This window comes from Eretmochelys imbricata, chromosome 2, assembly GCF_965152235.1.
Source record: "Eretmochelys imbricata isolate rEreImb1 chromosome 2, rEreImb1.hap1, whole genome shotgun sequence".
NCBI classification, from domain to species: domain Eukaryota; kingdom Metazoa; phylum Chordata; order Testudines; family Cheloniidae; genus Eretmochelys; species Eretmochelys imbricata.
The window spans coordinates 257244664-257271794 of record NC_135573.1 but is presented as its reverse complement, the minus strand read 5'-3'; the positions used below and the strand labels follow the sequence as shown (position 1 = coordinate 257271794).

Here is a 27131-nt window from a genome sequence, read left to right as displayed (position 1 = left end):
CTACAGCTCACTTCATCAGATGCATGTAGCTGTAGCTCACGAAAGCTTATGCTCAGATAAATTGGTTAGTCTCTAAGGTACCACAAGTACTCCTTTTCTCATTAGATTGACATTTCTCCATGTCAGGGACCCAAACCTTGATTTTAACAGCTGTGAGGGCATGATGGACAAGTATCTTGAACATAAAATTATTCGTTCTGCATATAGGATCCAGGATTCAGAGTAACTCTTCTTACTCGTGCTTTGGTAATACTGTTTCTAGCAATTCAACTAATCTTGTGCACTGAACCCGCTAATAGAGACAGAAAAGATCCTCTTACATCCAGCCTGTGCCTTGCAATGACAAGATAGCAGCCTCCAATAGGGCAGGGGTTCTCAAGCTTTTTCTCTCTAAGGTCCCTTTCAACATGCTATAAAAACTCCAGGGCCCGGGGAGGGCAGACTCTGGGCAGGGGCCTTGGGCAGAGGTGTAGTTTGACTTCTGTTTGCGGGTGGGGGTGGGGGGGTGCAGCGGGGCTCAAGCCAGCTCTGCATGGCAGGGTCTGTGGAGGGAGCGCCACCTCCACCCCCTGACTCCTCAGCAGGCCACCCAGCCTGTCTGGGTTGGGGTGGGGGTTTGGGAGGGCGTGCAGCCAAAAATTATAACTCAAAGGTGGGGGGCTTAGCTTAAAAATTTGAAAAGAGCTTAGGGTGCAGGAGGTGGGGTAGCTAGGGGCTGTGTGCTGGTAGGACTCCCCTGCGGTCCATGTTCCTGGAGGGATCTGCCAGCCACGGAGCCGGGTCTCCCCACCTGGGTGGCTATTACCTGCTGCCTCTGCAGGAGCAAAGGGGGCTTGGAGCTGAGGAGCAGCTTCAACCTGGGGCACCAGCAGGAGAGGCGGGAACGCTGCGGCTGCCTGCTCCATGGCACCAACCAGAGCATCAGCTTCCCTGCACAGCCTGGTGACGGCAAAAACAGCAGCCGGCACGTTTTCCCACAAATAGCAATTACCTGTACTGAGCCTGCTCAGTTTGGGTGAGCATGCTCAGTACAACCTAGATAGGAAATTCTTCTGCCAGCAAGCTGTTTGTGCCACTACACGGGCTCTGGCCTCCTGCCTCCGACCTGTCCTAGGGGCAGGGGAGAGGTGCGGAGCTGTGCTGCTCCTGGGATTGCCATGCTCTTGCGCTGCAGTTTGGGTGTGGCAGTGCCCTCCATGTTCCCAACTTTGCCTGTGGGTTCAGGGCTTCTACCCCATAGGGAGCACCAGGGCTGGGGGATTCAGTCCGGCGCCTCCTGGCTTCAGCCCCATGGGGGGCGCTGGCAGGGATCGGGTCTTCAGCCCTGCGGGGAGCGCCGTAGCCTCCTTGAAAGGGCTTGCAGACTCCCGGGGGCTGCGGACCCCTGGTTGAGAACCTCTGCAATAGTGGACATATCAGATGGTTAAGCAGCTATATGTAAAAACTAAATAACCACTGCTTTTACTGTCAAACATCTGCATTGTATACTGACAGCTTGTTTTGTTCGGTGGAACTCCAGCCAAATAAAATCCCTTACAGTTGACATATACTGTTCCAGACAAAATTCAGAGATAGAGGTTGAGAGGGGAGGAGTGAGAATACTTGCTTGGCTAATGTATCAGGGCTGTGTTTTTAAGCCGTGGTAATAGGAACACAATAAGCATGACATTTATGTTCATAGAAGATTAGGGTTGGAAGAGACCTCAGGAGGTCATCCAGTCTAACCCTCTGCATAATATGTTGCAGCAGATACCATCAAGACAGCTGAAGTGAACGTATTGCTGGCTTAGGAAATAAGATGTCTCGGCCTGCCTTCACCTTCCATCCTGCAGACTTAATGCTGCATAACTTTTGTGTCCTTTAAATTAGCCAAGGAGGCTGGCAAGTAATGAAATACATATAGTTGGTTCAAACCGCAAATCTAATGTGGATATGTTACTATCACCTTAAGTAAATGTGGCAGATTGCAAAGGAGTTGTGTACCTGGCCCTCAGTGCTTACCATGGTTGCCAGTGTGGGGAATACCTTTCCCAGAGACAATTCTCCAGATAACCCTGACATCTTGGGGGTACTGGACAGTCTTGTGCACCCTGTGATGAATCCTGAGTTATTCTAAGCACCTCTGAAGGCTTGCTTATCCAAATCCGTGGAGGCCCTGAGTTCACCATACCCTACAAAATACTGTACCTGCTTGATATAGAGTGTTTCAATCAGTTTCTCTTGGAATGGAGAAGGGTCTGAGGCTTCTTCCTTATTTTATTATTTGTATTACCACAGTTCCTAGGAGCCCCAGTGTGCTAGGCTGGACAAACAGAGACTGTCTCTGCCCTAAAGAACTTGCAATTTAAGGGTATGTCTACCTGCCAAAAACGGTATTCTTATTTGGGTTAGCTAACTCAGGTTAAAATAGCAACCCTAAGATGCCCTCCGAGTTTTTACCCAAACTGCAGCCGTAAGTTAAGTTGCAGTGTCTTCACTGCTTTTAATCTGAGTTAAGAACACACTTTTTTGGCAGCATAGACATTCCCTTTCTATAAGACAGGAGACAACAGATGGATGCAGACAGATGGGGGATTACAAGGAAACAACTCCAGCATTGGTCAGCATCATATTCCTTCCACAAACATCTTTAGATGGAGCACCTCCCCACTTTTCTCCTCATTGTAGTACTGGGGGAGATACAGTCGGTGGCTGAAACTTCCACGGCTGGCCAGCAGAATCTGGATGGATGGGGAGATGTCCGCTCTACTCTGCACAACACTCTCTAAGTGGCAGGAAACCAACTTAAAAAAATCAGACTGCTCAGCTTCCTGTGATATTAGCTGGGACCTTCTCTCTCTCTCTCTCTATATATATATATATAGAGAGAGAGAGATTTAAATAATATGGGTGCGGTGGTCAGGTATGGTTAACTGTTGAGAGAGTTTCAGAGTAACAGCCGTGTTAGTCTGTATTCGCAAAAAGAAAAGGAGTACTTGTGGCACCTTAGAGACTAACCAATTTATTTGAGCATGAGCTTTCGTGAGCTACAGCTCACTTCATCAGATGCATACCGTGGAAACTGCAGCAGACTTTATATATACACAGAGAATATGAAACAATACCTCCTCCCACCCCACTGTCCTGCTGGTAATAGCTATTACCACGGTATGCATCTGATGAAGTGAGCTGTAGCTCACGAAAGCTCATGCTCAAATAAATTGGTTAGTCTCTAAGGTGCCACAAGTACTCCTTTTCTTGTTGAGAGAGTGGCTTCCTGGAAAACTAGTTGGAAAGCCAAGTGCCTCAATGGCAATGTATCTGCTAACTCGTCTAAATTGATTTATGAGAGTGGCTACCACCTATTCCACTTTAATTATCTTCTAGTATAGGTTTCAGAGTAACAGCCGTGTTAGTCTGTATTCGCAAAAAGAAAAGGAGTACTTGTGGCACCTTAGAGACTAACCAATTTATTTGAGCATAAGCTTTCGTGAGCTACCGCTCACTTCATCGGATGCATACTGTGGAAACTGCAGAATACATTATATACACAGAGACCATGAAACAATACCTCCTCCCACCCCACTCTCTTGCTGGTAATAGCTTATCTAAAGTGATCACTCTTTTTACAATGTGTATGATGATCAAGTTGGGCCATTTCCAGCACAAATCCAGGTTTTCTCACCCCCCCACCCCCATACACACACAAACTCACTCTCCTGCTGGTAATAGCTTATCCAAAGTGACCATTCTCCCTACAATGTGCATGATAATCAAGGTGGGCCATTTCAAGCATAAATCCAAGTTTAACCAGAACGTCTGGGGGTGGGGGGGGGGCGGGGTAGGAAAAAACAAGGGGAAATAGGCTACCTTGCATAATGACTTAGCCACTCCCAGTCTCTATTTAAGCCTAAATTAATAGTATCCAATTTGCAAATGAATTCCAATTCAGCAGTTTCTCGCTGGAGTCTGGATTTGAAGTTTTTTTGTGGTAAGATAGCGACCTTCGTGTCTGTAATTGCGTGACCAGAGAGATTGAAGTGTTCTCCGACTGGTTTATGAATGTTATAATTCTTGACATCTGATTTGTGTCCATTTATTCTTTTACGTAGAGACTGTCCAGTTTGACCAATGTACATGGCAGAGGGGCATTGCTGGCACATGATGGCATATAACACATTGATTATCATGCACATTATAGGGAGAGTGGTCACTTTGGATAAGCTATTACCAGTAGGAGAGTGAGTTTGTGTGTGGGGGGGGCGGAGGGTGAGAAAACCTGGATTTGTGCTGGAAATGGCCCAACTTGATTATCATACACATTGTAAAGAGAGTGATCACTTTAGATAAGCTATTACCAGCAGGAGAGTGGGGTGGGAGGAGGTATTGTTTCATGGTCTCTGTGTATATAATGTCTTCTTCCACAGTTTCCACAGTATGCATCCGATGAAGTGAGCGGTAGCTCACGAAAGCTTATGCTCAAATAAATTGGTTAGTCTCTAAGGTGCCACAAGTACTCCTTTTCTTCTAGTATAGGGCAGCTCCTGCAGCTCCATAGTGTTGGTGGCAGATTACCCACAGCCCCCTTTGCCCCCAAACCATCTGATTCCACTAGGAAAAGGCTGAGAACCACTGCTGTAGACCCAGCCCACTCGGATGTTGAGGATGGATGGAAGAGAAGGAATGGGGTAACAGATGACATTTTCCTGGAGCAATGCTCAAGCGATATTAAGAGGTGTGGGCAAAGATATTACGAGGTGTGTATGTAGGGGTGGTCAGCAATGGGGAATAAGATTCCTCTTGCTCACTGTAAAGCCCTGACCTGTCTGGTGAAGTGAATTGACCACTTCAGCTTCCCAATAATTCATCAATAAACAGTCCCCTCTAATTATAGCACACAGTACAATGGGAGGGGAGAAGTGTACCAAAACTGAGCTATAGCAGCCTATTGGTGGCTTATGCCTTTGAGGACAAGATGACCTCTTGCCAAATGACTGTTAAAATTTTGTCTGCTCGCTTACATAAATTGCAGAGCTGGGCAGTAATTCTGATTGTCTGTAAAATACTGCTTGAGCCCGTATTGATGTGGGGGTGTTGGAGAGAAAGTACGGTTAAATGAGTGTTAACAACATCCAACTATTTTTAGCTGTCCTCTTGGTACTTTCCTCTCTGTGTGCTGAACATCAGGAATCTTGAATTAAAACATTGTCTTGGACAGAAACACCCATGCTCTGAACTCGGTGCTTGTTTTTTGAATGGCACTGTAAACAGCAAAAGCTCTCATCAAAATTGTGGATTATTCACTGCCAGCAACTTTATATGCAGTTCAAATATTTCACACATAGCCCATCTGTTATAGTTGTTTGTGAATTCTGCATAGCTTGGTTCTGTGTATTTCTTTTCTGAACACACTGGATCGGTACTGAGACAGTAGTTGTCTGCTGGTGTGACCAAATGCACGCCTTCATTCACACTATACAGACTATTATGTTTTGTACAAAGACCTTACAAGACGTAATGATATCATTTGAAAACTAATAACTCACTGGTCAATAATATGGTGAAATGTATAGCAACATTATACGTGAAGTTAGTTATTAACATATGATTAAATTGTGACTGAAATGTGTTTACCAGACAAGTCTCAGAAGGGGGTAAATCTATTTCTCAAAGATAAAGGACAGGCTGACGCTTCCAGCAGAGGCCATCAGAGTTGATCGTGGCCATTTTTTGGCAACAAAGGGGGCAGGAACAGATCAATCTGTATTGTAAGAAACAGCAACCTGGTACCTCTTTAACCAGAAGACTCCATGTCTCCATCTTCACAGTAGAAAGGAAGTTTTTCCGGGGGGGGTAGCCCTCAGGAACATGCATTTCAAAGGGTGATTGGACTATTAAAAGTGAGGTTTCAGAGTAACAGCCGTATTAGTCTGTATTCGCAAAAAGAAAAGGAGTACTTGTGGCACCTTAGAGACTAACCAATTTATTTGAACATAAGCTTTCGTGAGCTACAGCTCACTTCATTGGATGCATACTGTGGAAACTGCAGAAGACATTTCCACAGTATGCATCCGATGAAGTGAGCTGTAGCTCACGAAAGCTTATGCTCAGATAAATTGGTTAGTCTCTAAGGTGCCACAAGTACTCCTTTTCTTTTTTTTAAAAGTGAGGGACCCACACACCCACACACCAGCCTTAAGACATTGGGAGGCGTTCTGAACTGAGAATTTGGTCAGTCCTTTTCCTGAGAACATGTATTAAGGATTTTACTTTGAGTCAAGTCTAGCTTGTTAAGTTTTAGCTACTATGTTTTTCTTTTTCTGTTGTAATAATTTCTGACTTTAATACTTGTATGCACTTAAAATCTGTCTTAGTAGTTAAATAAATTAGTTTTATTTTTTAATGAAAATGAATCCATTGTTGTGTTTAAACTTAGCTGTTCAGTAACTCCATTTAAAGTGGCAAACTGTTGCATATTGACCCCTTACAGGGGCAACAGACTGCTAATAATTGTCCAGGAGAGGGCTGGACAGTGCAGAATACATGTTTTTGGGGAAAATATGGGACTGGGGGTGTCTTAGGGTCACTCTGTAGGTAATAATTCCAAGGCTGTTGGAAGCCAGAGTGTGCTTGGTGTGTCTCTGACGGGCTGCTGGAGTCAGAGTTGCTGGACCAGGGCTGTAGCTGTACACACACTCAAGGTGTGACCTGCAGGCTGAGAGTTACAACAGCAGAGCGTTGCAAGACACCCACAGTTGCAGGGCAGGTGGTGACACAGCCCCTCACTGATCTGGATTGCACCCTGGAATGTGATAGTTGGCCACTACAATGGGTGAGGGATAAAACAAATGAGAAATTATTCAAGCTTTGGGAATATGAGATTAGAAATTTGTAATTGAATCCTGACACTTTAAGTATTTTCTCTCAGGAACAGTGACTGAAACAAATAAAATGGCCCTACAATTTACAGAGAATTATAAACAGTCCTGGTATATTCAGAGATTGAATTTACCAGACACTACACTACAAAGTTACATGGACATAAATTGCCTTATGTTGAGCTATATGTGCATGCATCTACAGTCTGTTGTCTCCGGCAGATGAAAGTTCCTTGTTACAGCAACGCGGTAAAACCACATACCTAAATAGTGTAAAGCCGTGGTTGACCTACTGAGATGACAGTGAGAGTGTAGACCTTGGATGACCTGTGGTGACCCTAACAGTCCTCCAACAGCTGTCCCACAATGCCCCATTTCCTGCAACATTGACTGCGTTGGTCACAATTTTAAACTCCAGTGCCCAGTGATGGAGACCAGAAGCTGCCAGCCCAATTAAAGTTCCCCATATGTTTTTTTTTGGAATGCCTTTTCCTGGTTGTCTACCTTGGCAAGCACACCTAGCAGCTCACCTTTGCTGTGTGCAACTGCCCAACCGACCATGCTGGCTCTGCGTATGCAGACGGGTACTAGACAAGCTCCTGCCAGGAGCACATAGGAAGTATTGGATCTCTTGGGCCAGTGAGGAGGAGAGACTGCAAGCACAGCTACAGACCAGTTGTAGATCTCCATTTTTCTGCAAGCAGATTGCGCAGGGGATGCAGAGATCAGCAGCAGTGCTGAGTGAAAGTGACACAACTTCATCAGGGGTACCACAAGGCCAGGAAACACAACAATAGATTTGGTGCTGTGCTACCACTGTGTTACTTCTACAAGAGCTGCATACCATACTTGGCGGACACCCTATCAGCACTCCACAGACCTCTGCGGATACCTCAGAGGAGACAAACTCCTGCTGTGAACAGCCTGGGAGGGGAGAAATGGAGGGGTGTGCACATTGGGGGACTCAAGTCAAGCTGCAAGCCAGGGCTTGTTTGAGACTCTGCCACAGTCTAGCCAGTCCTGCCAGCTGAGCATGGATGAGCCTGATGAAGGGGAAGAGAATGTGGGTAAGTGTGTGCCTATTTTTCCTTACGATCTTAACGTTTAAAGAGGGTTTCTAGGCCATCCCCAAGTTAATAAGACACATTTCATCGTTTTACTCATATGAGAAATGGTAGAGATGCAATAAATGGAGTTGGTATTTGCTTCTCATTGCCCTTGTAGAGTTAGGCATGCAGGGCATGCAGAGTGGTTTATGCACATATGGATATCCCATTTGTGCTCTTGAGATCTCCACGGTCCTCTCCTGAAGGTTTCTAGGGTGGATGCTTTATTTTTCTCTGCTGTAGGATACTTTCACACGCCACTCTGATGGCTTTGGCAGGCTCATTGCAGTCAGCAATATACAGGCCCGGGTGGCTTTGACACCAGTAGCAGCTGTTCTGTGCCTTTGTGATCTTCATGTATGAGATGTCAGCTAAAATCACCACTAGCTGTGGAAAATAGTGTCATTGCCATATGCTCAGACCCATGGGAAGAGTGGCTGAAAATTTTATAGCTTCATGGAACAAAAAATCCACCCTCCCCCATACTTGTGGTGGGCTGTATTCACCACAGCTGGGCCTGAAGAGCGGCATTGTGCCAGGTGCTTCAAAGTCAAAATGTCAATAAGCATCTCTTATTAAAAGTGTTTATGGGAATGAGGGAAGAATTTTGAAACTTATCTTTCCTTTGCCATTGCGACTGTCAATCCAATAAAAAAAAAGTGTACTTGTGGCACCTTAGAGACTAACCAATTTATTTGAGCATAAGCTTTCGTGGGCTACAGCTCACTTCATTGGATGCATACTGTGGAAAGTACAGAAGATCTTTTTATACACACAAAGCATGAAAAAATGGGTGTTTACCACTACAAAAGGTTTTCTCTCCCCCCACCCCACTCTCCTGCTGGTAATAGCTTATCTAAAGTGATCACTCTCCTTACAATGTGTATGATAATCAAGTTGGGCCATTTCCAGCATTATGCTGGAAATGGCCCAACATTCCAGCATTGGCCCAGCATTCCAGCATTGTGCTGGAAATGGCCCTACTTGATTATCATACACATTGTAAGGAGAGTGATCACTTTAGATAAGCTGTTACCAGCAGGAGAGTGGGGTGTGGGGGAGAGAAAACTTTTGTAGTGGTAAACACCCATTTTTTCATGCTTTGTGTGTATAAAAAGATCTTCTGTACTTTCCACAGTATGCATCCGATGAAGTGAGCTGTAGCCCACGAAAGCTTATGCTCAAATAAATTGGTTAGTCTCTAAGGTGCCACAAGTACTCCTTTTCTTTTTGCGAACACAGACTAACACGGCTGTTACTCTGAAACCTGTCAATCCAATGGTACATCTGTTTTTATCAGAAGCTCCTCATGTGGTGGCCTGAAGGGGTACCCCTTGCACACATGCAGGAAGCATGACTTTGGTGAGGAAGAGATAGAAGAGGATGAGGGAGGACATGTTCTGTGAGAACCTCCAGGCCTATGCTGCCCTGGATTGTCATCAAAAGGCTTGCAGTGTGAATATGGCTAACAGCATGGAGAAAAACAGAGGACAGGAAAAAGGCCCAGGACAAGCAGGACAAGGAGTGGGAAATGCACCAGGACATAATGGGTCTTCTCAAGCAGCAAACTCAAATGCTGCAGGACCTATAAGTCTAGAAATCCCAGCCTTTCCATCTTTTGTTTTCCTTGGAGAACTCCATAGTCATTGCTCCCTACATCCCTCTCCCCAACATACTACGTGTTCTCACAGGGTGTATCACTAGAAACGGAGGACAGGCTGGAGGGAATGCAGGCAGGATGGACTTTGCCTTCCATATGGACTTGGACCAAACCTAGACACTTACAACAGGGGTGAGATCAGGCTGGAGGGGATTGTGTTCAGGAGTGCTTTTTCCATAGATCTATAACTCTCTTGCGCTCTTGAAGAATAAAGTGTATCGGTTTAGGAAATTCCTTGCTAACACTGTTTTTCCTTTTTCTACTGCCACGCTGTCCCTGATTGGGTTAACTAGAAACTAGAGCTCCCACAACGAGGTCGTCGGGGCCGGGGGCAGAGGGGAAATGTGTCTAAGCACCTGGGGGGTGTGGGTGTGGGAGCACACTGGTTCCAGGGTCTAGATGGCTGGATTGTGGGTCTCGCTGCTAAAAATGGGTGTCAGATGTGGGGTATGCTTTTGGGGAGTGTGCCTGAGTGACCCAGAGCTAGGAACAGAGATCAGTCACTACCCAGATCCAGGAAGCTTAGCACCTCATGGAATTTAATGGTAGGATCTCATCATAATAAGATTGATTCCCATTGAGAGAGCTGGAGTGGACCTATGGAAAGGGATTTGACTATTAGCCAGTGTGAGATTTGTGACGGGCAGCCACGGAAATTTCCTTGCCCCAAATAATTTTGTTTCCTAGTTCTAAATGTTCAATAACTTCCCAGCCAGGCAATGTCACCTCTCCTCAGCCTTTCTTCCTCCATATCTGTAGTTTGCAGTTTCATTTGCTGAATATATTGTGATACATAAATCTTGATCCACTGCTTTAAGATTCTTGTCTTTCCCCTCTCCCATCTCTCCCCCATCCCCAAGGAATTTCACAAATAAATCAAATAGCTGCAACTCCTTAAATACCCTACCACTCCATGCAAGAAAACCACAGCTCCATATATACAAATCTGTGAGAATCCTGGTTGATGTAGGTATAGCATCAATGGACTACATTTGTTTACTCAAACGGACATAAATTTTTTTTATAATTTTATATTTCCACCCCCATTTAGTTATGTTAAAAATGTGTGTAACTCTCCCTATGGGGTTTTTCACATGTTGAGTGAGAAAAAGAGCACGGAAAAATCAAAGTTCTGTGTTTGGCAAATCAAATTCTTTATTAGTTCAGAACAAATATTGCAGAATACATAGCGGTTGCCAAAGCAAATGATATTGTAAATTCATAGCTTCAGGAAAACAACCAGTCATATTCATTAATGTGTACGGCAAGCACTACACAGTTCTTAACAACCAAAGCTCGAGGCCCAGAGAAACTCTGGCTGACCATTCAAGTGCTCTTAAAGCCTCCCTCCACCACATAGCTCTGTGCTGGGGTCTTGCAATAGCACTTGTCTGGCTGTTCAAAGTCATGGTTGCAGCTTTTCCCCATTTGTCTCACAGATATTACCTTGGGATATTTTTCTCACTGAGATCCAGTTTAGTGAGTGAACACGACTAGCGTCTCTTCGGTCTATCAAAGGCACATTTTACAGTCATTTTGCACCTGCTGAGTGTGTAGTTGAATCTTTCCTTGGTGCTGTTGTGTCCAGTGTATGGCATTTTGAGACAGGGGAGCTAAAGGTAGGCTGCCCCTCCGCAAATTGCTATTTGCATTTCAGTATTACCAATGGTAATAGGCTGGTCGAGGAAAGAACATCCCTGCTGCTGAAAATGGGCATCAGTCATGGGGTCTGCTCCTGGGGAGTGTGCCTGAGTGACCCAGAGCTAGCAACAGTGATCAGGCCAGGGGTCGGCAACCTTTCAGAAGTGGTGTGCTGAGTCTTCATTTATTCACTCTATTTTAAGGTTTCGCATGCCAGTGATACATTTTAATGTTTTTAGAAGGTCTCTTTCTATAAGTCTTTAATATATAACTAAACTATTATTGTATGTAAAGTAAATTAAGGTTTTTAAAATGTTTAAGAAGCTTCATTTAAAATTAAATTAAAACGCAGAGCCCCCTGGACTGGTGGCCAGGACCTGGGCAGTGTGAGTGCCACTGAAAAATCAGCTTGCATGCGTGCCATAGGTTGCCTACCCCTGCACTATGCAAAACTAGGCAGCTTAGTAGCACATGGGATTCAGCGGTAATATCTCTTCACAATAGACTGATGCCCATTGAGAGGGCTGGAGTGGACCAGTTGAGACCATACATAAAGGGATTGGAGTATTAGCCAGTCTGAGATTTGTAACAGATAGCCACGGAAATTCCCTCCCCCCATAAACTTTGTTTCCTGGTTCTAAATGTTCAGTAACTTCCCAGCCAGGCAAGGTCACCTCTCCTGAGCCTCCCTTCCTCCATATCTGTAGCTTTCAGTATCATTTGCTAAATATATTGCATTGCATTAACCTTGATCCACAGCTTTAAGACTCTTGTCTTCCCCTCTCTCGTCCTTCCCCCACCCCCAAGGAATTTGACATAGCTGCAATTCCTGAAGTGGCTTTGTTGCTATGTTTTCACTCCTCTCTAGAGGAGCCTGGAAACCTGTCTTCGTTCAGCCTCTAAAGTAAGGCGTGCTGCTGCCATTACCAAAGAGCTGCTCCACTTGCGTCACATCCTGTTGCAGCTTGGCTTAAACCGTGCTTGATATGCTGTTGATATTTCATTGTTCCGCTATAATGAACTGCTATAGTGGGAGCTGGAAAGAGGAGAAGCAAGGAATATTGGGGTGGGGGTAGCGGAAGAGCAGGTGGTGACTGAGCAGTGAGAGCAGCAGGGAATTATACTCCTCAACTTGGAGGATTCCCTTCCTGCCTGGCCTAAGAAAGTGATTTGGATTTTCACTGTCTACTTCCAATAAGACCCCTATAGAGATCAGGTCCCTATTGGACTAGGCACTGAACAGACAAACACACTGAGAGATGGTCCCTACCCTGAAGAGCTTACTATCCAGTCAGACATTGGCTGGGAGAATAGTTGCATACATGGTTTAGCCTTTGGCTAGTCTGCATCCAGGGTTTTTTGGTAAAATGGCTTAAAGAGGAAATGCAAATCACAATAGCTTTTTTTTTTTGCGCTTCTTTATTACATTGGACTGTGACCCGTGGTGCCAGGGGCAGCCCTCACTGGAAATGCCAGGGTCAGGGCAGGCTGAAAAGGGAGAGCAGATACTCCCAAGACTGGTGAGTAACACTGAAGTTAAACTCCCCAACCAGTCACAAACTGTGCTTCTGATTCCCCACGCTGGTTATCAAGTAGTAAAAAAGAAGTCACAGCCCCTTTTATTGCATTCCAGTCTTTGGCTCCCAGTCAGCACCTAGGTCCAGTACAGTGAGAAGTTTATTTTAAAAACTCTGCTCACATATACAAAATGTTCTTCTGACCCTAAAGGGTCAGCCACATAGTGGCTGGATCATTACACAAATTTAATCTATTTCCCCTTGTTAAGTATCCGCACACCTTCTTGTCAACCGTCTGAAATGGGCCATCTTGATGATCACTACAAATGTTTATTTTTCTCTTGATAGTAGCTCTTCGTAATTAATTAGCCTCTTAGAGTTGGTATGGCAACTTTCACCTTTTCATGTTCTCTGTATGTGTATATATATCTTCTTACTGTACGTTCCATTCTATACATCTGATGAAGTGAGTTGTAGCCCACAAAAGCTTATGCTCAAATAAGTTTGTTAGTCTCTAAGGTGCCACAAGTACTCCTGTTCTGTTCTTTTTGCTGATACAGACTAACACGGCTGCTACTCTGAAACCTATTACCAGGTCAGTATAGGTTTGGATCTTACCCAAAATATGAAAATACCACGCTGCGAGCCAATCCTTGACTGTCTAAAACTAAAGGTTTATTATAAAGAAAAAAGAACAAGGAGAGATGTTTTGTTCAACATCTTTATCAATGATCTGGATGATGGGATTAATTGCATCCTCAGCAAATTTGCAGATGACACTAAACTTGGGGAGAGGTAGATACGCTGGAGGGTAGGGATAGGGTCCAGAGTGACCTAGACATTGGAGGATTGGGCCAAAAGATATCTAATTTGGGTTCAACAAGGACAAGTGCAGGGTCCTGTACTTAGGAAGGAAGAATCCCATGCCTCGCTACAGGATGGGGACCGACTGGCTGAGCAGCAGTTCTGCAGAAAAGGACCTGGGGATTACAATGGACAAGAAGCTGGATATGAGTCAGCAGTGTGCCCTTGTTGCCAAGAAGGCCAACGGCATATTGGGCTATATTAGTAGGCGCATTGCCAGCAGATCGAGCGAAGTGATTATTCCCCTCTATTCAGCACCCGTGAGGCCACACCTGGAGTCAAGTGTCCAGTTTTGGTCCCCCCCCACTACAGAAGGCATGTGGACAAATTGGAGAGAGTCCAGCACAGGGCAATGAAAATGATTAGGGGGCTGGGACACATGACTTATGAGGAGAGGCTGAGGGAACTGCGGTTATTTAGTCTGCAGAAGAGAAGAGTGAGGGGGGATTTGATAGCAGCCTTCAACTACCTGAAGAGGGGTTCCAAAGAGGATGGAGCTCAGCTGTTCTCAGTGGTGGCAGATGACAGAACAAGAAGCAATGGTCTCAAGTTGCAGTGGGGGAGGTCTAGGTTGGATATTAAGAAACGCTATTTTACAAGGAGGGTGGTGAAGCACTGGAATGGGTTACCTATGGAGGTGGTGGAATCTCCATCCTTAGAGGTTTTTCAGGCCTGGCTTGACAAAAGTCTTGGCTGGGATGATTTAGTTGGTGTTGGTCCTGCTCTGAGCAGGGGATTGGATTAGATGAACTCCTGAGGTCTCTTACCATTTAACATAGAATATTAGGATTGGAACACAGTCACATATGTACAAAGACTTCAAAGTCCATATATCCGGTTTCTAGCAGTATTGGTGAGTTTGCTGAGTTGAAAGTCCCTCTGGAACACATCCACAGCTTGGATGGGTCATTCAGTCCTTTGTTCAGAGCTTCTGTTTGTAGGAAAGTTCCTGTAAAGTTAAGAAGCAGGATTGAAGACAAAATGGAGAAGATGCAGCTGGCTTTTTATAGTCTTTTGCCGTGCGGCCTGTGCTTCCTTTGTTTTAAACAGAAGTTGCCCAGCACATGGCTTGAAAGCCTTAAAGTTCTGTCCATAGGCATGTCCGTGCATGCTTTGCTGAGTCATAAGATGTATCTGCCTTCTCTCAATGGGTCAGTTGTATAGGCAATGGTCATTAATGAGCCATCAAGCAGGCTAGGCAGTGCTGATGCCAAACTGTCTGGGGGTGTCACCCAGAAGCATAGCACAAGTTTGAAATACAGACAGACATATCTGTAACTCATAATACAAAAGTGATTTAAACACATAAATTAGATTATCATATCTAGCAAATTATAACATTTTGCAGGTACCTTACATGGCCTATCTGGTATAACGCATTGCAATTTTACAATATTAATATTCATAATATCCTCAAGTGTCCCCCAGATTCCGTACAGCATCACATGGGCGTTGACTCTTTCGCTGGAGAATTTGGCTTACAGTTGTGATATGGTCTGAAACATCTGCAATTCTGCCAGCCCCAGTGAAGAGTGTAGTGGGGGCTGTGCAGTAGCCATGGTGGGATGTACAGCGCAATGTTGGGGTTTACTCAGGTAGAGTCTGAGGCCTTGTCTACACTGGTAAGTTTCTACGCAGTAAAGCAGCTTTCCGTGTTTTAACTCCCGAGGTGTACACACTGCTAAGCCACTTAATGCGTAGAAACTGTGCAGTTGCAGCACTGTAAAAAAACCACCCTGATGAGAGGCAAACAGCTTTCTGCGCCGGGGCTACAGCACCGCAGTGCCAGTGTAGACACCGTGGTTGATTACAGCGCTGCAGTTGGCCTCCAGGAGGTGTCCCACAATGCCTGTTCTCACCTCTCTAGTCATTGGTTTGAACGCCGCTGCCCTGCCCTCAGGTGACCAACTGTGAGCCCCACCCCTTAAATTCCTTGGGAATTTTGAAAGTTCCCTTCCTGTTTGCTCGGTGATGCATGCAGTGGTCTCAGCGCATCTTTCCAGGTGACCATGACTGTTCCAGGCACCAGGCGATTCCCCCGCTTGGAGCAATGCCGAGCTGCTGGACCTCATCAGCATTTGGGGAGAGGTGGCTGTCCAGTCCAAGCTTCGCTCCTGCCATAGGAATTATGATACCTACAGACAGATTTCATGATGCATGACGGAAAGGGGCCATGACCGGGAAACACTGCGGTGCCATGTCAAAATGAAGTAGCTGTGGAATGTCTACCACAAGGCGCAGGAGGCAAACCGCTGCTCCGGTGCTGCGCCCACGAGGTGCTGGTTCTACAAAGAGCTGGATGCGATATTCGGTGGCCACCCCACCTCCACTGCGAAGGCCACTGTGGATACTTTGGTGGCTTGCATGCCAGTCGGGAGTGGACTGAGCCGGGAGGAGGAAATTTTAGATGAGAATGTGGAGGGGGACCCAAAGGCAGAGGACAACTTGGAGGCCGGAGGTCAGAGATGCATGCAGCCAGGTGCTCCTCTCTACCCTGGAGGAGGCTAGTCAGTCACAGCTGTCAGAGCTTGGCGAAGACGGAGGGGAGGCCCCTAGTAAGTGGCTTGGATTTTGGGAATTGCTGAAGTGAGTTTTTGGGGGCAGGAGGGTTGCAGAAAGCAGGCTTGTGTGTGTATGTTGCGGGTACCACCACATGCCTAGTCTGAGCGGTGGAACAGGGTGTTGATTGACTCCCTCGCTTCATGGGAATCTGCCTCAGATCTCCACGAAACTTTCATGGAGATACTGGGCAATCCGTTGCCGCAGGCTCTTTTGCAGAGCTGCTTTGTTTCTTGCCCCATTAAGGGGTAACTTTCCCGTGCCATTCTGCCATCACAGTGGGCGACACCATTGCTGCACACTGGCAAGTTGCATAAGGGCCAGGGTGGAAGCCGCAGTGTTGGAGAAGACCCTCCCTTGATTCCCTGCTCACCCTCAGCAGCAAGGTATCTTCCATAATGAACACAGCCTATGGAAAATGTGGGGACAGTAATGATTATAAGCCCACCCCCCACCCTCCCCACAGTGCTGGCTCTCCCCAAGAGCCATGTGCCCAGTGTACAGTATGGTCCTGGAACACTGATTTTTCCCTGCCCCTGTGGTTACTCACCATTTTGGGGGTCTTGTGGTTCACGTGTGCTTGCCTGGGATCAACCAGTTAGTGATCGGTATATGAATAGTGACTGTTTTAAATCACTGAATCAGTGGTCTGTATGTTGCAAACAATAGTGGTTCTGTAAAATGTTGCATTTTGGCATCACAGATATGACCTTGGGAGCACTGTTCCCTCTTAGCTGTGCGCTTGTGCACGTGCACACAGATCCTAAAGCCTGCGTGCACGGCAAAACACTGTGCGCACAAAAATTTGCACAGAAGAAATTTTTTGCACACACGGCCTGTCAAAAATTAGAGGGAAAGTTGCTTGGGAGCCCAGCCTCCCTCTTTATCGCTGGCTGAATGGCTACACAGAATTAGAAAGCAGCCACGAAGAATTAAAGAGGAATTTCTGTCTGATGTCATGATGCACTGCGGGACGGCAAGAAGAGGGAGCAAAAGGAGAATGTGGCGTGCCAGAAGGAAGCCGCAAAGCGGCTCTTAAATGTTATGGAGCGCCAAGCAAACACGCTCCAGGCGCTACTAGCACTGCAAACGAAGCAGCCCCATGCCCGCTGTCCCCTGCAGCGCCTGTCATAAAACTCTTTCCCATGAGCCCCCCAGCCAACACATTCTTATCAACCTCCTGGCTCCAGTCTGTACCCGCTGCATTCCACTCCTGTCAGAGTCTAGCCCTGCAGACTCCCAATAACCACTGCACTCAACACTCTTCCCTCTGCAGTTTAGCCCTGCTGAAGTACAGTATTCGCTGCACTATACTCCAAAGGAGAAGGCTGGATACGATCCCTGGATATACACAAATTTTTAACCTTCCTGGGACCCCACCTCCTCCTGGGACCCTCCCTTCCCCTATTCCCTCACTGCTGATGTGTTTTTTTTTTGTTTGTCTCTCTCTCTCCTCTGGTTGGTCTTTTTTTAATAAAAGAATTGTTTTGGTTTGAAAGCAATCTTTATTCCATTAATTGAACGCAAATAGAGCCCTGCAAAGCAACAGACAGTTTTCTAAAACCTTGATAGTGCATTGTCTGCACCAGTCACAATCACCCCCTAGCATTTCAAGCACTACACTCCTGAGCATAGCAACAAATATTAGTGGCTTTCAGCTTAAAATTGTTTCCTCAAGGTATCCCTGATCCTTGTGGCCCCGCGCCGCGTCCCTCTAATAGCAGTGGTCTCTGGCTCTTCAAATTCAGCCTTCAGGCGCTGAGCCTCAGAGGTCCAGCCCTGAGTGAAGCTTTCACCCTTCCCTTCACAAATATTATGGAGTGTACAGCACATGGCTATAAGCATAGGAATATGGTCATTGGTCAGGTCCAGCAGGCATGCAGGCAGCACCAGCGGGCCTTTAAATGGCCAAAAGTACACTCCTCAGTCATTCTGCACTTGCTCAGCCTGTTGTTGAACTGCTCCTTGCTGCTGTCAAGGTGCCCTGTGTATGGCTTCATAAGCCATGGCATTAAGGGAAGGGGTAGGCAGGGTCTCCCAGGATCACAGTGGGCATTTAGATTTCCCCTATGGTGATCTTCTAATCCGGGAAGAAAGTCCCTGCTTGCAGCTTCCTGAACAGGCCAGTGTTCCGAAAGATGCGTGCGTCATGCACCTTTCTGGACTAGCCTGCTTTAATGTCTGTGAAATGCCCAGGGTTATCCACAAGTGCCTGGAGAACCATTGAGAAATGCCCCTTGCGATTAATGTACTCGGTGGCTAGGTGGTCTGGTGCCAGAATTGGAATGTGCGCCATCTATTGCCCCTCCGCGGTTAGGGAAGCCCATTTGTGCAAAGCCATCCACAATGTCACGCATGTTGCCCAGAGTCACGGTCTTTTGGAGCAGGATGCGATTAATGGCCATGCACGCTTCCGTCAGCATGAGTCCAACGGTCGAATTTCCCACTCTGAACTGGTTAGTGATCGATCGATAGTCTGGAGTAGCCAGCTTCCACAGTGCAGTCGCCATGCGCTTCTCAAATGGCAGGGCAGCTCTCGTTCTCATGTTCTTGTGCCACAGGGCTGGGGCAAGCTCATCACAGAGTCCCATCAATGTGGTTTTCCTCATCCGAAAGTACTGCAGCCACTGCTCGTCATCTCAGACGTGCATGACAATGTGATCCTATCACTCAGTGCTTGTTTCCTGAGCCCAAACGCGGCATTCCACTGTGGTCAGCACCTCCATGAATGCCACAAGCAATCTCGTGTCATAGCTACTATGCATGGCAAGATCAATGTCGAACTGCTCTTGCCGTTGTAGTTTAAGGAATAACTCCACTGCTACTCATGACGTGCAAGCAGCGTATTGATCAACAGTGCGGGATCCATTCTTGCAGAGCAGAACATGCAGTACACAAACCGTTGAAGGAGGGTTCCAAATGTGGGCAGAAGCACATGGATTGCTGGGATGCGAAGGAATGCATCATGGGGCATAGGGACATGACCCAGGCTGCCCTGCACCGCCCTCTGCCTTCCCACAACTGTTAGCGGCAGAAGAGGAAGAGATACTCTGTTGGATGGCTGCCCAGAGTGCCGCAAAGACCACCGCAAGTGCCGCAAGCATGAACACACTATTGTGTAGGCGGCTGACTCTGTGAACGCACAACAGCAATTTCCCCTTCAGTGCTCTTTGAGAGGCGCTGTGACTCTGCCAGTGTAGACATACCCTAATTGTTTTCAACCTTCAGCTGTGATTTTTGTTCTTTAGTGGAGGACTTGAAGTCAAGACACTTGTATTTCTAAAATGTAAGAAGCCAGCAAGAAAAGCTTGTTCAGAACTTCGGACTTGCTAAAGGAACAGCGAAGGCACAAAAGTGCTTTGTTTGCTGCTGAAAAGATGCTTAACGAGGGAGACTGGGCCCTGGTCTACACTAGGACTTTAGGTCGAATTTAGCAGTCTTAAATCAATGTAAACCTACACCTGTCCACATGATGAAGCCCTTTATTTCAACTTAAAGGGCTCTTAAAATCGATTTCCTTACTCCACCCCTGACAAGTGGATTAGCGCTTAAATCGGCCTTGCCGGGTTGAATTTGGGGTACTGTGGACACAATTCGACGGTATTGGCCTCCGGGAGCTATCCCAGAGTGCTCCATTGTGACCGCTCTGGACAGCACTCTCAACTCAGATGCACTGGCCAGGTAGACAGGAAAAGAACCGCGAACTTTTGAATCTCATTTCCTGTTTGGCCAGCGTGGCAAGCTGCAGGTGACCATGCAGAGCTCATCAGCAGAGGTGACCATGATGGAATCCCAGAATCGCAAAAGAGCTCCAGCATGGACCGAACGCGAGGTATGGGATCTGATCGCTGTATGGGGAGAGGAATCCATGCTATCAGAACTCCGTTCCAGTTTTCGAAATGCCAAAACCTTTGTCAAAATCTCCCAGGGCATGAAGGACAGAGGCCATAACAGGGACCCGAAGCAGTACCGCGTGAAACTGAAGGAGCTGAGTGAGGCAAGCCTACCAGAAAACCAGAGAGGCGAACGGCCGCTCCGGGTCAGAGCCCCAAACATGCCGCTTCTGTGATGAGCTGAATGCCATTTTAGGGGGTTCAGCCACCACTACCTCAGCCGTGGTGTTTGACTCCTTCAGTGGAGATGGAGGCAACACGGAAGCAGGTTTTGGGGACGATGATGATGAGGTTGTAGATAGCTCACAGCAAGCAAGCGGAGAAACTGGTTTTCCCAACAGCCAGGAACTGTTTCTCACCCTGGACCTGGAGCCAGTACCCCCCGAACCCACCCAAGGCTGCCTCCTGGACCTGGCAGGTGGAGAAGGGACCTCCGGTGACTGTACCTTTTTAAAATACTATACATGGTTTAAAAGCAAGCATGTGAAAGGATTAATTTGCCCTAGGGTTCGCGGCTCTCCTGGATGTACTCCCAAAGCCTTTGCAAAAGATTTCTGGGGAGGGCAGCCTTATTGCGTCCTCCATGGTAGGACACTTTACCACTCCAGGCCAGTAACACATACTCGGGAATCATTGTACAACAAAGCATTGCAGTGTATGTTTGCTGGCGTTCAAACAACATCCGTTCTTTATCTCTCTGTGTTATCCTCAGGAGAGTGAGATATCATTCACGGTCACCTGGTTGAAATAGGGTGCTTTTCTTCAGGGGACAATCAGAGGTGCCCATTCCTGCTGGGCTGTTTGCCTGCGGCTGAACAGAAATGTTCCCCGCTGTTAGCCATGGGGAGGGGGGAGGGTTGAGGGGGTAGCCATGCAGTGGGGGGAGGCAAAATGCGACCTTGTAACGAATGCACATGTGCTATGTATGTAATGTTAACAGCAAGGTTTACCCTGAAAGAGTGTAGCCACTGTTTTATAAAATGTGTCTTTTTAAATACCGCTGTCCCTTTTTTTTTCTCCACCAGCTGCATATGTTTCAATGATCACAGGATCTTCTCCTTCCCAGAGGCTAGTGAAGATTAGAAAGGAAAAAAAATGCACTCATGATTAAATGTTCTCTGAGCTCATGTTGTCCTCCCACACTGACAGAGCACAGACGAATGCGTGGAGGCAAATAATGTCAGTGCAGGAAAGCACAAAATGACCGGGAGGAGAGGTGGCGGGCTGAAGACAGGGCTGAAGCTCAAATGTGGCGGCAGCGTGATGAGAGGAGGCAGGATTCAATGCTGAGGCTGTTGGAGGATCAAACCAGTATGCTCCAGTGTATGGCTGAGCTGCAGCAAAGGCAGCTGGAGCACAGACTGCCACTACAGCCCCTGTGTAACCAACCGCCCTCCTCCCCAAGTTCCATAGCCTCCACACCCAGACGCCCAAGAACGCGGTGGGGGGGGCCTCCGGCCATCCAGCCACTCCACCACAGAGGATTGCCCAAAAAACAGAAGGCTGGCATTCAATAAATTTTAAAGTTGTAAACTTTTAAAGTTCTGTGTGGCATTTTCCTTCCCTCCTCCACCACCCCTCCTGGGCTACCTTGGTAGTCATCCTGCTATTTGTGTGATGAATGAATAAAGAATGCATGAATGTGAAGCAACAATGACTTTATTGCCTCTGCAAGCGGTGATCGAAGGGAGGAGGAGAGGGTGGTTAGCTTACAGGGAAGTAGAGTGAACCAAGGGGCGGGGGGTTTCATCAAGGAGAAACAAACAGAACTTGAAAGTGCCCTTACGCATGCGAAAGTTTCGCAGCCACTGGGAATTGTCCCAGACCCGCAACACTATGCGGTCCCACCAGTCTGTGCTTGTTTCCCGAGCCCAGAATCGGCGTTCCACAGCATGAACCTGCCCCATTAGCACCATGATGAATGCATTGCCAGGGCCCATGGTTTCAGAGAAATCTGTGTCCATGTCCTGATCACTCACGTGACGGCGCTGACGTCGTCTCCTTGCCCGGTATCGCTGTGCCAGGTTCTGGTGCTGCATATACTGCTGGATAATGCGTGTGGTGTTTAATGTGCTCCTAATTGCCAAAGTGAGCTGAGCGGCCTCCATGCTTGCTTTGGTATGGCATCCGCACAGAAAAAAGGCACGGAACGATTGTCTGCCGTTGCTCTGACGGAGGGAGGGGAGACTGATGACATGGCTTACAGAGTTGGCTTACAGGGAATTAAAATCAACAAAGGGGGTGGCTTTACATCAATGAGTATTTCAGGCAGGACTTCACAGAGGGTTCCAATAAGAAATGGTGCACCTAAGTAATTGTTCTTATTGGAACAAGCAGGTTGGTCTGGCCTCTGATTGATACATGGCTAGATTTACCTCGCTGCACCTTCTCTGTGGGTGACTGCAGTGTGACCTAGAGGAATGAGTCCCCTAGACGAGGGAGGGGTGGAAGCAAATGAGTACAAAACAAATCTGGTCTATTTCTTGTTTTGATCCACTCCATCTATCTTTTACATCTTTGGCTGGTAGCAGACGGTGCAGAAGGACTGCAAGCCATCCACACCTCATGGCTGCTCGGCAGAAGACGGTGCAGTAGGACTGCTAGCCATCCTCATCTCTTGCCTGCCTGGCAGAAGATGGTACAGTAAGACTGCTAGCAATCTGTATCGCCTGCCTGCTCACCATAAGATGGTTCAATAGGACTGACTGCAGGACTAAAGAGAACGACCTGGTCAAGTCACTCCAAATTTAGTCCCTGCGCCCATGTCTGCCCAGGCGCTCGTGGCCGACGTGGCCAGGAGCACCTCGGACATGATGATGATGGCTACCAGTCGTACTGTACCATCTGCTGCCACAAGGCAGTGGGTTGATGCTGCTGTGTAGCAATGCAGTACCAAGTCTGCCAGCATCCAGGAGACATACGGTGACAGTGAGCTGAGCGGGCTCCATGCTTGCCGTGGTATGGCGTCTGCACAGGTAACTCAGGAAAAAAGGCGCGAAACAATTGTCTGCTGCTGCTTTCACGGAGGGAGGGAGGGAACAGGGGCCTGACGATATGTACCCAGAACCACCTGCGACAATGTTTTAGCCCCATCAGGCATTGGGATCTCAACCCAAAATTCCAATGCGCAGCGGAGACTGCGGGAACTGTGGGATAGCCACCCACAGTACAACACTCTGGAAGTCGACGCTTGCCTCGGTACTGTGGAAGCACTCTGCCGAGTTAATGCACTTAATGCACTTAGAGCATTTTCTGTGGGGAGACACACACTCGAATATATAAAACTGATTTCTAAAAAAAGACTTCTATAAATTCGACCTAATTTCGTAGTGTAGACATACCCTGGGAGTATGAGGAAATGCCAACACTGCACTTTCCTTGCCTTTGTTGTCACGTCTGCGTATTCTGCTCCTTTCATCTTGAGTCCCCTTGAGTTTTTGTTGTATTTTCAGTTTGCTTCTCAAGAAGAGCAGAGTCCTAAAATCTGAAGAAGTAGACTTAAAAAAACAACCCCCCCTCCCCCTCCCAGTAAACCTGACCAAGACTCCTCAGGGGTAAGGAGTCCCATAAGAATTCAGCATGAATATAACTGAGCACGGTACCATGCAGGCATAGTAATCATGTCCAGTTTTAACACAGTGGTTATGTCTTGCAAGCCTGTCACACAGCTAATTTTCTCCTCTTAATTCCTGCATCCAACTCCTAAGCGCTCCCCACCCTCACATCCCTTCTCCCTTTAGTCCAGCCAAAGCCACAGCTATCATGGTCTTCCTCTCCTGAATCTCTAAGCATGTTTCCTCTTTCCTGACTGTCTGCGCAGATTCTCCATGCCCCCTCCGCCAAGTTCATCCCCTGATTCTGTTCCACAGCTTCATTTTTGAAGCACTGGATGATAGGCAGTCCTGTTAATACAGCAGTTCTTCTTACCCTTCCCCCTCTACCCGTGCTCCACCCAAGCCTTTCCTGGCAGCTTTCGTGTTGCCCTCTGTGCTAGGAACAGTCTGTGAATTAATGAATGCCTGGAAATATATGACCCTCTTCCTCAAAACTTCTCAGAAGTCAGCTGCTGCATGATACAGTCCAGCTGTAATGACCATAGACTCTTGTGTTCTGCATTCCACCTCTTTTAGATTGTGTGCCTTTAGACTGTAACCAGTGGTTGTCAATAGGCAGACTGTGGGTCAAATCCAGACTGCCAGACCTTTTGAACGGACCCCAAAATCTTTTTATTTACTCATCATTTTTGGGTGGGATTTTTAAAATTATTTTCTCTGGAGTCTGGGCCTTTACTAGACCTTGACCAAGAAATTTGGACCTTAGGGAAAAAAAGAAGACTGCCTTGCTGTCTTAAGTTAAGGGACTCCGCTAGCAAAGTGTACCCACTGTACAGAGTACACGTACCTCACCACATAAAGAAAACGGGGATCTCGCATTTCCGGTCTGCTAGATACTGGAAGAGGATCTGAAGAGTGACATCATTGGGTTGGGTCTTTGAGCTTTTATTTGTCAAACTTTGATCACAGCTGTCCCTCTAAATCCTCAGGGTTGTGTTCCGACCTCTTCGTTCTCCACCAATGCTTTTATTTAAAGATTTGTTTCTCGTTTATAAGACTTGCTGTAAGGAAAATATTGATGTTAGCCATTTGTGTACAGCTTCAACAGCCTTTGTTTAAAAATTGGACTGTCAAGCTCTCCCCCGTTCTCTTTCTAACCTTATTAATTAAAATAAGTAAAAATGGAGGGTGACCAAGCCAACTGTGCTTGAACTGTGTCACAGAATGATGGGGTGGATTTTGTGATATTAAAAATAGAAACTTCTAGCTCTTCTGTCTGCAATGAAGGAGCCAAGCAAACTGGAAAAATTAACACCAGTGCCTCTTCCTCCCTATCTGCCAGCCTGATAAAATTTCGTAAAGGTTTGGGAGCTATGTGCATTATCTTTGTGAATGACAATGTTGCTAGATAGTGTTTAGAACAGAGTCATTAGCTTGAGTTTGTATCTTCTCCTCCAATGCTGCATTGTTGCCTTTTCTTAGACATGGTAGGAATAGCAATGATCCAGAAATGGGCAATTAAAAGCGATCGGGGGTGTGTGCATCTGAGGGCCTCGGAATGCAGCTTTGTGGGAAGAGAGATTGCAAACACTAGGATGACTTAGCTTGGGAAAGGAGGTGTGTAAATAATAAATGGCATAGCTGAGGCCTTTTGGAAGCTTCTTTTAAATTGCAGATGCCAAGTGTCCTTTTTTACCAATGGATTTCTCCCAGGGGCAGAGTTGAGATGACTGAAGGCCATTCGTAACTTCTTGGCCTTCCTCTGCTGGTAGACAGTTCTCTCCCACCGCTGGGCAGTCAGCAGCTGCGGACTTTCTCTGCTTTCTTCCTGACTTCCTGCTGTTTCGTTGCACAGAGCAACAGTTATGGGAGAAAGATACAGAGAGCTATCCCTGCCTTCGCAACCCGGGATCCCCATCTCTTTTGGGACCTTGGTGGAGAGGGAAAATGGCTGAAAGCTGGAAAAGGGGAAAGCTGATGCTAGTTTTAAGGATAGAAGGAAAATGAGTTGGACGCTGCGGTATTGTGCTAGTCTGAGAGACCTGGAGTTGAACACCTGAAGAATGGATCCAAATGAAGCCAATTAATGCATCTTGATCTCCAAACTGAGGGAAATGTGAAAAGCTATTTAGACTCTTTCCAATGTTTTTTAGTTATAACCTGTGTTGGTAGCAAAACAGATGGTACAGTTTGTTTTTGAAAAATTAGAATAGATGCATCAGGTTAATAACTTATTTTAGTCATGTTACTCCTCCCCTTCCCCCCAGTCAATCCACAAGGGTCAAATCCTGCTCTTCTCATTCACCCAAATAGTCCTGTTGACTTCAGTGGGGCTGTCTGAGTAAGAGCAAGATTTAGCTTGCCCAGTTCTGATGATCTCTCATAAAGATCTGCATTGTTTCTGTTCTGCTAACCTTGTGCTTCAATAGATGCATTCTATTTGGCTTGCTGAGCTGTGCAGAACTTAGTATGGTAGAACTTTCCCTTTTTAAGGGAATTGGATTCCTCAAGCCTTCACCTGGTTTTGCAATTAGCAGTCACCAGGATTTGTAATATTGGTTTCTCCAAATTCTCTACCTTCCTGCAACAGTCCTACAAGAGCTGGTGTTAATTATTTCTCTTTCTCTTTCCCTCCAGGGAGTGGAGCAACAGCTGTGGTGCAAGCAGCCTATTGTATCCCGAAAAAAGAGAAGGTGGCAATTAAACGGATCAATCTCGAGAAATGTCAGACCAGCATGGATGAACTCCTGGTACACAATTATATAAATTTTTGTTTGGGAAAACTACTCTAGTTAGCATAATCTCCTGCTCAGTTCTGAGATTCCTTTAAACAACCCTTCTTGGAAAGTTATGATCTTGAGGATGATGAGCCTTCCCTCCCCCTTTGTGGTTGCATGGTTTAAAGACGCACCCCCCCATAAGATCCCAAGTGTAGGACACAATGTGTGACCAAAGACCCAGCGGGTCAAATTATGGAGGCGTTATTCACACGGAGCATTTACTCATGTAGTCCCATTCATTTGGATGGGACTAAATGCACATGAGTAAGGACTCAGCCAGTGTTTTTTGAGGGCTCTACAATCTGAACCAAAATGAGAGGGACATAATTACTCTTGTAGGAAATACTGTGGGATTCATTACTTGTATGTGAATACATTCCTTCACTTCCCCCCAGGCCTTCACATTCTCTCATTCTCGACTAGTAGCAGCTTTTGTGGCAGCTAGTAGCCCTGTAAATAACACCAACTCTGTTCAGGACAGATGTAGCAGTAGCATTGCATTACATTACTCCCGTTACATGCTGGCTTACCAAAATCCCTTTAATATTTTAACTGCTGATTCTGTCAGGCTGCTGTTATAATTCATGGTTATTCCCTCTTTGCTGTAGTGTGCATGGTGGTGGGCTCGCTTTCTAGCCAGGCACATTCCCTTCTGTACCAGCTATTCTCCTTTTTGGGGGGGTTAATTATAACTTAAATA

General features: G+C 46.5%; 1 protein-coding gene across 2 annotated transcripts in view; it reads left to right on the top strand.

The window, feature by feature from the left end:
- The window catches only part of OXSR1 (oxidative stress responsive kinase 1), a 119603-nt gene that overhangs the window by 12681 nt on the left and 79791 nt on the right, over window positions 1–27131 (top strand). For both annotated transcript variants that reach the window (XM_077808412.1, XM_077808413.1), the window contains one exon: window positions 26289–26401. In XM_077808412.1, the coding sequence (XP_077664538.1) occupies window positions 26289–26401 (113 nt within the window). The remainder of the gene's footprint in view (window positions 1–26288; window positions 26402–27131) is intronic.